The sequence below is a fragment of the Microchirus variegatus genome, assembly GCF_963457635.1.
Source record: "Microchirus variegatus genome assembly, chromosome: 9".
NCBI classification, from domain to species: Eukaryota; Metazoa; Chordata; class Actinopteri; order Pleuronectiformes; family Soleidae; genus Microchirus; species Microchirus variegatus.
Window position 1 is genome coordinate 18,282,857 of NC_139810.1, and position 12,433 is coordinate 18,295,289.

General features: G+C 38.7%; 2 protein-coding genes across 2 annotated transcripts in view; one reads left to right on the forward strand and one right to left on the reverse strand.

Moving 5' to 3' along the window:
• Window positions 1–12,433, reverse strand: part of prdm16 (PR domain containing 16) — a gene marked incomplete at both ends in the record, with an annotated part of 178,802 nt that overhangs the window by 82,825 nt on the left and 83,544 nt on the right. The window lies entirely within an intron of this gene.
• Window positions 10,635–12,368, forward strand: LOC310931421 (coiled-coil domain-containing protein 106-like; the record flags this gene model as incomplete). Its single annotated transcript, XM_083894564.1, has 5 exons — window positions 10,635–10,665; window positions 10,772–10,837; window positions 11,091–11,210; window positions 11,327–11,515; window positions 12,061–12,368. 5 exons carry the CDS (start codon window positions 10,635–10,637, stop codon window positions 12,366–12,368), a joined length of 714 nt encoding a protein of 237 aa, XP_083750690.1.

The window sequence follows — 12,433 nt, forward strand, 5'->3', positions numbered from 1 at the left end:
GAGGTCACTTGCTATCATTTGAACTTCCTGATAATGAACTTTTTACACTCCCCTGCCAGAATCTGTTAGATATTGTTTGACTAAGGATACACGTCTGATTCAGCATCAAGTAAGATGGTGCCTGGTCGAAAATTCCTTTCTTTGGCTTGTCCTTTAAAAGGGTGTAAAATGGGGCTATTTCGGGACTTCCCAGAGACAGGGGCCTTGACGGCTGACCCAAAACAAGACTATCAGCACTATGACTTCTTAAAAACATGCCTCAACAATAAGGTTGTTAGCGGGGCGGTGGAAAAGAGTAAAGCCTGAGGAGAAGGAAGCAGGGTAGAAATCTGCGCTAGTAAATGCCAGGAAGCTGGGCATCCATCAGATAGAATATACTCATGGTCATTTTTAAAAAAAAATGAAAGACTTGAGGTGCATTGGCCAAGGCAAACATCAAGAAGAGTTCTCATAGAAAACTTTCTCTGCTCTTAAGTTTTGACTGGTTTATAGGTTTAAAACAATAATAACCACTGTTTGAGTCCTTATCGTTATCGAAGCCTAATGTGAGAAAATGATACAGCTCATTAATAAAAGTGAATACATATACAGTATATATGTATATATAAAAGGAATGTGTGGGATGCTATTGTCTAGGAGAAAAACTAGAGATCAGATTGGCTTGACACTTATCACACTGCGCTTAAGCTAACACTGTTACCCAACCCTACATCCAGATGGGTCTATGCAGGGTGCGGCCTGTGACGGAACTGAGAACTGTTGGTGAGATAGAGCTTAAGCGCACAAAGGTTAGATTTGGAAGGCAAACACTCGGAACTATTGTGTGACTCTGGAAAGTCACGGCCACTTGTCGAATACAAATGACTGTTATTTACAGAACAAGCATTGACCCCGTATGTCCTAAGACTCTTTACGTGATTTATGAAGAGAATGCCATAGTGAATTATCCTGGCAGGGTTTACGTTGACCCCGGACAGGCTTGTCTCATCATTTCAGTGTTCTGTATGATTCACAGGTCCTGCATAGACATGTGTGGTCTAGGTGTCACACATTGTACACCTGGTACAAATGAGCGGATCAAATATTTGCGTTCAGCGGGTTTGACAGTTGAGGTGTTTGAAGTCTTTTCTCTGTAGGAAAGTGATGTTACAAGGTGAGGTTTGCCCTTAGTCAGCAAATAAACCTTGAGAAAGAAGCTCACTTTCATGACAAAGAGAGAGGGAAATGCAAGGGGATGCAGAGGGAGGAGGAAGAGAGCAAGATTCTGCAAATTTATTAAAAGGGTCATATTTTCACTAGGGACTTGTACAGCAATCCATAACCTGACGTCCAAGGCCCCTTATCCTTTTAAGGCCAATGACTCTGAACTTGATATTGACAGAACCATACAGATAAATTATCTGCTCGGCCTATGCTTTATTGGTAAGTCATTTGGGCAGATGATCAGTAATAATCATAAGTGAATAAGGGTTTGCCGATAGATCTTCTGCAAGCAGATGTTGTGGCAGCTGCACGGTTGACGTCCAATAAATAACACTACCTTTTGGCCTAAGAGGATTGCATACACAGCATCAGCAGCGGCTGCAGCATGCCTTTCAAATAATGATATATCACGTTTTCCCTCTTCATTTTGATAAAGGTTGCAGTTTATCGATACGTGGTTGCAGGAAGAAAAATAATATTGCCTTATTTCTAATGATCTCCTATTCTTTTCATGACACATATTGCCTCTAAGCAAGCAGCGGGTTATGGGAGTAAGATTTAGGGCCTTGACTTGAGGGCATATGGAATGTATCAAAGGTCGTGCCCCGGATACTTTTCATTTCACATATCTCAGTTGAGCAAGATGCCTACACAGCCTATGCATATATGGATTTAACATTTATGAGCTACATAAATCTGATATTGGCTTTTTCAGTTCAGCTGTGTCATATGTTTCATATCTAGATTTCCCTTGCAAACTGAATTTGTGTTTTTAGGAACATGGACTCCATCATGCTGTCTTTCCCTGTCTAGTGCCAACATTAATCCATCCATGAATTCATTTTAGTAGGTAAAATGGATGCGAAAACGCGGAAGGGAGATCTCTGCAGCAGGCAGTGAGATACTGTCACAGGATGATAGATAATTGGTGGGTATATTGCATGTCTTTTATCAGGCTGTGGTTATACAGTATAATGTTTGCATATTTTAACATCAACAGAGCAGTTTGTGTAGCTTCTAATTTCTCCACTTGCTTGTTTCCTTCAAATTCAATATACATACAGGAAGGACAAGTTGGCTCAACTTTGAAGGCTGGATGTGGACAGACGTTAGAGTAAGCTTTAAGACAGAAGGACATAAGAGTAGTGGAAGACCAGTGTTTTCCTTGTTTTATTGTGTGTGTTTTAGGCCAGGCATTGGCATCCCTCTTCAAATCTGTCCTGCGGTTTTCTGCATTTTTAATTGCACGCACGTAAGCTCACACATATACAAGGAGCTTGGGCACAGGCTCAAACATAGAAATGAAAAGTCTCCAGTGACTTGGAGGCTAAGTGCATGTATATATGGGTTGGTGCTCTGGACAAGCGGGGGCTTTCTTTGGGACTCTGAGGGTTTATGCCGAGGTCAAGCTCTACACATGATGATGCTTGAGAAGACCAAAGCCGCTCTGAGTGACTTACTGATGAGATTTCTCCAACAGATAAATAAACAAGGCCTAACCGTGGATTTCCTGCATGGGGTATGAGTGTGGTTTTGTTTGTGTTCAGCTTGGAACTACTGAGATACAAGTTTGACATGATGCACCTAACAGACAAAAATGTGACACATATTTAAACAATTACGTTAATTTAAGATGCAATTTTGCATGTCTATTATTGAACACCTCCCTTGGGTATCCCTCCCCCTCTGTGCTCTACCTATCCACTTAGGTCTTCACTCCCTCAATGGTCTTTTTGTGCTGGTATAGCCTCTGTGTTTACTGGGAAGACGTGGAACGTAGATGTTAGGTCATCAGTAGGACAGAGGTGAATGGAGCAGCGTGTGCTCAGAAGAGAGTAAACAGATTGCAGTATTCATAAGACACTCTTTGTTAGATAGGTAGGTCTGTGTTTTTTAGTTGCTTTGACCTTACCAACACACTTCAACACATGTGTATGTTTAATTAACCACAACAAACATGTTACTAAACTGGCTGAATGTTTTATCTGTTAAAGCTGCTATTTCCTTAACCAAAATGAATCTAGTGAAGGAACAAACATCTATCCCTCAGATTACTCCGTCTAAAATGCCACCAGCAAGTAAAGCTAAAAAAGCCCATAAAACCCCATAAAAAAAGCTGACTTCAAATGCTACTGGAGTACGCTCACGTTTAAAAATATCAGCAATAATAATGGCAGTGTAATTGTTCAAATGACTGCTATTAGCATGTGTATTATTTTAAGTATGATGTGAAGATAAAACACAAAAAAGCATTTGTGTGTACCAAATGGACTGTAACTGTGTACTGCGCTGTCTATCCTTGTGATTTTCTCTGGTGGCCAAACAGATTATTTACACGGTGGAAACATATAAAGACCAGAGCAGTTTAGCCAGTTGCTACAGCCAAAAGATACTGTCTGGAGATAGTAACTACAAACGGTTTCTTTCACTGTGGCGCTTAGTGAGGAAACCATTTTGCATATGGTTCATGCAAAAAAAAATAAAAAAAATAATAATATGCCAAATGCATATAATGGCCTCTAAATCATAGCGGCTGCTTGTTTACAAATTCTCGTCTTTCCATCAGTCCTTAAGTGCATGAGCAATAAAATGCATTCCAAATAATGGCATATAAAGCCTCTGCATACTTTCAGACCACAACACCTGGATAACAATACAAAACTCGAATGTTTGGCCTTTCTAGATAATTGACTAGCAGTCAACGCTCACAGCCATGCTCACCAATTCACCAGTTACGACTACAAGCTGTATGTTTCCTTGAAGATGAGGAATAAATGCATATTGGAATTCTAAATTTACCATTTGATTATTAGATATGTACACATTTGTGTGAAATGTTGCCATACGTAGCCTCAAATATAGCCAAACACTAAATCTCTTGATTTTCTTCACTCTTAAGCCAAATTTGATACTTAGCATGATACAATAAATGGATACCTGGTCAAAGGAACCGCGGACACATACAAATTCTGGCTACAATACTAAACACATATTTAACATTTTAAGGCTCTCGTATCTCATGTGTCAGTTTTGTTTTCTTTTCAACCCTCCTTTCCTTACAAATGCTCTACGTATCCGTGCTTTCAAGAGATAGCGACATTAATCTCCACGTGCACTGTCTCCGAGTCCACAAGATCAACCCATCACCTCCACAATAAATGTCAAGCTGTCATGATTTATGTTGCTAATGAAAGTGATTAGATGGCCACAATGTCCCAGAACATTGCAATCGCTTGATTCAATACTGTCCTGTTTGCACAACTTGCGTCAAAGATCGACATCTGTGTGTCAGAGATGTAACTAGCACTGGGCGACAGAAAACAGATTGGATACATCTTGTCATCAACCGCTTGACAATGATACAGTTGCATCTTTTGAGCCTCCGACATTGGTCTTTATGATTTGGCCTTGAGGACTCTTCAAAGGAGATATAATGGCGTGAAGATAATGTAGCGGCCCCACTCCCTTGTACAAAGGCCATTATCTGATATTTTTGCCATCAAAACCTGTGATGAGTTGAAGTGTCACTGACTTTGATAATTTCAGGGATAGTCTCAGACTTCAAAAGGCCCATGTTGCAAAAGCGATTATATGATGCTGCTGGTTGTCTCAGGCTGGGACACTAAATGGAAAAGCTGCATATTTGAGTGGACTTTGTGGTGCAAGACACTGCCAAGAAGAATTTTAGTGTCTGACAGATACTTTCAAAGTCATTTCAAAGTCCAATCTCTAGTGTGACATACAAACCAAAACTGAAACACCCATGTGAAGCATCACTCCATCACATGTATGTCAGACTTCCAAGTCATCCATGTCTTGTCAAAGACAAAAACCTGCCTGTAATGTGCAGGTGAATGTGAATATCCATTCAGTTGACCTTCGGGCTCATCACAAATGGGTTTATTAGCTAGGCCATATAAGGTGAAGGCCTTTTACAACCCTATTAGTGTTAAGCTGAGACTATCTCTAAGACTAAGATTGATGATCCCCAGCTTATCAAGAGCTTCCGTTATCAGCAAAAACCTTCAGCAAGGGATACCAAGTCCCATTTGCACACATTAGACTTGAGACTCATCAGACCTCATGGGCTTTGTATCATCAACATCATCAGCTGTTAAAATTCGGTAACACTTTATTTTAAGGTACACATATTCACCATTAATTAGTTGCTTATTAACATGCAAGTTAGTAACATATTGGCTCTTAATTAGTCATTATTAAGTACTAATTAATGCCTTATTCTGCATGGCCTTATTATACAACCAGTAAGCCATTAACTAAGAGTCTTCCCTCAATAACCTCAGAATTATTGCTTATTAGTACTAAGTAAGGAAGTTGTTGTATAGGAATTACGATCTCAATATGCTTTGCTTAGTATAGACTTTATAAGGTGGTAGTACCCCAAGAATAGTTATTCTCCCTTAATACCACTTAATGAATATGGTCTGTTCTTTCATAACAAAACACAAAACTACAAATATTAATAATGTCCAAATAACTCTAAATTAAGTCTTTGTTACTTAGAATATGTTCCCCATACTAAAGTGACATCTCGATCATTACTAATTCACTAATAGTTGAACACTTATTAACCAACACATGTTCCCTAAACTAAAGTTGCCTCTTTTTCACAATTAGTTAATATACTATAGCACATAACTACTGCAATAAACAAGTGATGGGTTACACCTTTGAAAAAATGGATCTATCTATAGGTTCCCTCTCATTCAGTGGTAGAATAACAAAGACAGCACAAGTACAAATACCTCATTTATTACACCACTGGTTCAGGTTTTCCCAAGGCTGACAACAAATACTGCTCGAACAGGTAATGGGGTCTTCCTGAAATTCCTGAAACACTGACAACTGTATCAGTGTATGTAAATATGTCATACAATATGGTATCAAATGTATAAGCAGGTCATACTGTATGATAATGCAGATACTCTATTGTAGAAAAACACTGCACAATATAAAGTATACAAATACAAAAAATTAAAATATTAAAAATATTAAACCTGCACAGCTCAACATGACAAAGGTTAGAACAAATGTACTGAACTGTACAAACATTGCACTTCCACAGCCTAAACTTGCTCTATAATTACTGCATCAGGTGATTTTTTTTCCCCTGTGCACAAATATTCTATTTCTAATACAATGTAACAGAATTATAACTGAACAAAGAAGCTCACTTTCTTAATATTTCATCAACAAGGGGAGGAGTTGACATTTGGCCTTCATGTCCATGATAATAGCCTTTCCTCAGAGGTAACAGTAAATTTAGTGTGTCAAAACTTTTGAGTGGTAGTATAAATATCAACTTGATATCTTTATCTACATTTCAGACAGGTTTCATACTGGATATTTTTTCATAATGTCATGCAAAAGCATTCCAAGTGTTCCGTTACTGTGACGGTTTCCACGCCAATAAGTCCACTCAATTACATCTAAGTGATCCCTCAACAGTTTTTGTGTGCGGTTCCCTCTTTGTCTCCAGATAGTTGACTTGCAAATACCCCAAAATCTCTCCAGGTTTTGTGTATGTGCACCTGTAACAGGGTCAACAAAAAAATCTTGATGGTTGACAGTCAGGTGATTGTAACCTTCATCCTGAAGACGGCGGTAAGACCTCCACCCATCTGAAATGACAGAGCTTCCACGACGAACGTGCTTCTTTATTAGAGGCAAGAGATGCCTGGCTGAACGGTGATGCACAATCTTAAGAATGGGTCTCCTCCTGTCATCCTTAATCCCTAGCATTCCAAACACCCAGGAACTCCTGTTGCTTGCCCGTCCTCTGTTGTACTGAAATTCCCAAAGAGCAAATACTTAAAAATGAGGACAATGATTCTGCAATAATGGTGGGAAATGGGAGAGAATAAATCATAATAATAAGAATAATGTAGTTTCTTAAAATCGACATTCCCCTCGATTGCATCAATGAACTACAATGTATCTTATTCCATAATGCAGTAGTTACTTCTCGAGATACAGGACACCTCCAAGCACCTCAGGCAAAAACAGGTTTTAAATGTATGTATATTGTCTCTACTGACAGTAGCTGAGTTTAGCACAGACTTAACAACATCAAATACACATTTTTAGACACAAAAACATGTATTTGACATTACTCATAAGTGTAACTTTCATACCTTTCTTTTATGGCCAAATTTGCTTTCATCTATCATAACAATCTCTGCTCTTTGACCAACAGTCTGCTTGCCTCTTCTTCTCATTCTTTTCATTCCTGATTTGCAAACTCTCCGCAGCTTGTCTGCAAGTTTACTCAGAGTTGCAGAACTCCGAGTAATTCCTTCCTGCAGCATGTCCACTTGCCTCAGTCGAAGGCCTTGGGCAAATCTGTAATAGATCAACCAGATAAATATTTATGACACAATTTAGAAGTGGGTGGTTAAAACCAATTTCTTAAGTTGTCATTAGTCTTTTTATAACCATAATTTCTCATGTGCAGTCCCATTTGCAGACACAGCAGATACTCATAGCCTGAATATAAGAGTGTATTTAACCTGAAACAACAAATCTCAGAAGCAAAGTAGGGTGAAGAACATCCCCTTTATGAGGGGAGGAATGGAATAAAACCCCACAACAAATGAAATCTGCTGTATCTTTGAAGAGTTTTAAGAAAGAAAAAAATGGATACTGAGTAAATTAGCACAGTGAAGTGTCTGTTTAAAAAAGTTAAGTTCTTTTGAGACAATTTCCAGGAACCACCTAAAACCTAGAAATCCACAAGACCTTTGTACTACATTGGACTCTTCGCAACCCAGCACTTATACAATTACACATACTTGATAAATTCAACTGATATTCAGAATTCTTCCCATATACTGTATACACTCATGTCTCGTAAGCATTGGCTCTTATAAGACCCATCCCAACCAACAGTATAGTGAGAACATTGAAAGAAAACATTATGGTCCGAGTTAGACTTTGATGGCTTTTGTTATTATACAATGTAAAACCACGCACCTGTAGATGTAATGCATCCACGTATGCAGTCGAAGGTGCGATTTCTCAAATATGGAGCCACTTCGGATGGACCTCGATACCGTTTTCCCTTTGTGACAGGAATCTCGGCAAATCCTGATGATTAAATCCAGAGGTTAATGTATAAAAATAAAAACCTATGATACTGTACTGATTTCACTAAATAAAAATGTAACATAAATGAAGATGAATAGGGGGACATAGATATTTACATATAGGTGTTGGAACAGCTAACTCTAATACTTGTACTCTTAGTAGCCCTTGCGATTCCCTCCCCCCATGCAATCTCAAAGCACAACTGTTACACCTTAAATCGGGTTAGACATTTGAGTAAATTTAGCTGTGTCTACTCTACTCTACTTATCACTGTGCCACAGCATGGAAATGGTGATATCAATCAATGAATCCCTGTGCAAGTCAAGATGATTGAATAATAATAATAATAATAAATAGGTGAACAATATGACCAGGAATGTGATCTAAAACTGTTAAAAAAGGCATTTTTCATTTCAGATGTACACATGTAGAACTTTGTGGAAACATGAGCACCCCTATCTCTCCCAAATAAACAGTAGCTTACTTAAAAATTTAAATTTGCAGTTGTGTGTGATTTGTATTGTGACTTTGTAGATGTGACATATATATTTTTTGTGTGTACACCACTCGTAGCTTCTGTATTAAAAACATTGTTGTAAAATATAGGATTTGGCACTGAATTCTAGCATATCTTGGATAGCTGCATGCTGCACACTCCCCTATGCTTACACACAGAAAATTAATAAATAAGGCTCACGTCTAGTTGTTCTACTCACCATGCTGCCTCCTTTTTGTCGTAGGTCCGTTTCAACTTCATAACATGAGAGCAAGAGGGGCATTTCATCCATTTTCGAAGTAGGCCTTCTCTCATTAACCATCTGGTGAACTTGTAGTTTTCTTTAGGGCACTGTCTAAAATGTATACGACTCAAAAACTCGTAACGCAACATCTTCTTCTCATAATTTTTTTTTTTTTTTTTTTTTATCTCATAACATGGAATTTGTTTTATTTATTTTTTTTTTACTATGGAATGGGTTTCAACCTCGCAGTCCCGCTTCAAAAAAGGCGCAAAGTGACCACTTTGTAGAGTAATGACTGACATAAGAATCTACCAATCCGTAGCCGTGCTCCGCTGATGTGTTGCTCTCATCCAATCATTGACTGTTACGCTGCCGTCATGTGACATTCTCATCCAATCATCCAAAGGGAGCCACCAGTCACGTCAAAGATCAGGAGAAGGTGGCTAATGCCGTTTGTTCACCGCTTTGAAGAGGGAAATTCGTGTAACAAAAATGGTAAGTTAAGCGCTAACCTGTTAATTGAAAGCCCCCCTGATTTTTGTAAGCACATCATAACACCCGTCCCCGGGACGTTTACATAGTTAAAGAGTAGTAAACCCTCCCGTTTAACTGCAGCGTCAAGGCTAATTAGCTAATATAATGTTAAGCTAGGTGAGTGCAGATGTATAATGCTAAAACTTAGTATGAACCAGAGATGGGGACTCGAGTCACTGTGACTTGAGTATAGGGATGGGAATTTCACACATTTTTAGAGTCGATTGTCGAGGTCCACGTGTCGAATTTTTTGTTGACTTTTTTTTTTATTTTTTCTACAGCAGCATCAACAGCAGCAATGCGGGGGTGTAAACTATTCTACAGTGTACTACTTCATTTTAGGCTCAAAAACATGGCTGTAATGTCCATTATTGACCATCAGAACAGCTATAATAAAAATTAGGGGCAAAAAAAGGGGAAAAAAAGCGAACTCTCCGCTGGAACGTGTGTGTCGCCACTCGCAGACGGCTCAGGTTTTTGAACCTGCGCTCGTTAGGTGTCCACCAGAGTGAAGTACAGTGATCCTGACTGGGTGATATGCCGTCTTCATTTGTTTAGCGCTTGTGTTAATGTCTCCCACCCCCGTCCTAAACTTAAGCGCAACCTCGTTCGCACAGCACGCACACACACACGCTTGGACGCGCGCACAGCCACTCGAGAGAACGAGCCGCGCGCCATCATGTCAGAGCGCAGAGAGCCTGGACATCAGGATCACCTTTTGGTGCACAGCTTCTTTAGCCTCCGTGGTTGTGAACTTTACGTGTGTTTGTGACACTTCGACTTTTTTTACTCGTAATTTTTTTTGTCGAGGTGCGCATGTGTCGATTGTCGATCGATTTGTTGACAAAAAAGTCCCATCCCTACTTGAGTCCAAGTTATAATAATGAAAAATAAATGATGCACTATGTCATTGAACAAGAAGAGCTTTTGAATCTTGTGTAGATTATTATTAAGTTACGTTTTGCTGGTTATAGTGACATTAATTTATTTATATATTTACAGCCTAAGGCCAAGAAGAAAATGTCCCTAAAAGTCTCTAAAGATGACTCGATGACAGATGTGACCAAAAATGATCTGGATGGTAAGTTTTTCTTTGTTAACTTTCAAGGAACTGTAATACTTAAATAATTATCTTGTCCAAATGTATTAATGTGTATACATTTTGTTATACCTATGCCATACTGTAGGTCCTGAAGATAAAGGAGATAAAGGCTCTGCTCCAAGTTGCAGCAGCATAAGCAGCATTGGATCAGGTAATGATTTCTCATTTTCTAGCAGTGCATCTTTGTTGTCTAAAATGAGTTTAATTTCTTACGTGATTTACCACCTGAGATTAAAGTTGTTGGCTGATTTTGTCAGTATACATGTGTGCTTACAAATCAAATTAATGCACACACCATATCTGGTCCACTACCTTTGTTACATGCATGTCATTCTCTCTCTGTCTCACTCATTTAATACTGTCAAATCGTAATCTTTTTTGTATCCTGCTCTCTTGTTGTTAAGGATCAATTTCCAAAGTGGAGTTCCTAGAAGCCAGGATCCAATGGCAAGAAAAAATAATAAAGGATCTTGAGCAAGAGCGCAATTTCTTGCGTGAGCAAATCATGGGAACGAAGAGATCATGTGAGTGATTTGGGAGCAACTTATATCTGCAACATATAATGTAATTGTAATGAACTGTGTGATATATTTTCATAACAATCTGATATTTGTCTCATCTATCCTCTATTTGATCAAAGCTCAACCTAAAGTATTTACTTTGGAGGATGATGATGGCAACATGGATGGAGATGACGTCATTCCCCCATCTTCTCCAGACATCAGTGAGTCCTCGGACAGTGATGCTGTCATCCAAAGAAGAAAGAAACGTTGGACACAGCCACCTGCATCTGCAACTGTGGCTGTGCCTGGAAAAGCTCATGTAAGAGGTAAGAATGGCATAACTTGAACCAACTGCCCTGTTAGCACCAAGTGGTCATGAAAAATAAGTATTAATAAAAGAGTTGGAAGAGCTGTTATAAATATGTCCTGAAGTAACTATGAGGCAAAAATACAGATCTTCAGTTCTACATTCTGAATATACTAGGAATCTGGTGATAAATAGAAAATAAATGTCTAAAGTAAAAAATTTGGCTTTCATCAAGAATAAAGCTCCATTTTATTTTGCAGCATTCACATTAATTATTATCCAACATAAATTGTTTGCTAGAGAGATTAAACATAGAATTAAACATAATTCGGATCCATAAGACTTACCAACTAAACAGATCTTACAGAGAATAATTTTCTAAATCTTGAATTCTGAACCACATATTGGAGTCTTATCAGGCGATGAGCAGGATCTTCAATTCCTAGAATATGCTTCATACTTTATCAAAAGAGAAGTGACCAGTTTGAGCAATTTCAGCTGACCTTAAGCCGTGGTTTGTGCTCATTTCTCGTGTTCTTTGTTTTTGTTTTATATATTTTTCAGTGAAAGGGCCAGCTGAGGTTATCAGCAGATATAAAAAAGTCTTGAAAAGCTTAAGCAAAGTCCGCACCATGACTGAAGCCTTCAGAGTCAATGGCGTGGACCGGGGAACCATCAAGATGACTGCTGCAATTGCAGAGCTCAACATTGTGGATCCTGTAACCTTCAACACCTTGAAGTATGATCCTGCAAGTGAGACCCTGCAGTCCTTTGCTAAGAGGTGTGCAACGCACATAACCCCTGAGAAGAAGAGCATTATAGAGGACATGAAGGCCAAATGTCAACTCCTCCCCTTGTTGATGAAATATTAAGAAAGTGAGCTTCTTTGTTCAGTTATAATTCAGTTACATTGTATTAGAAATAGAAATATTTGTGC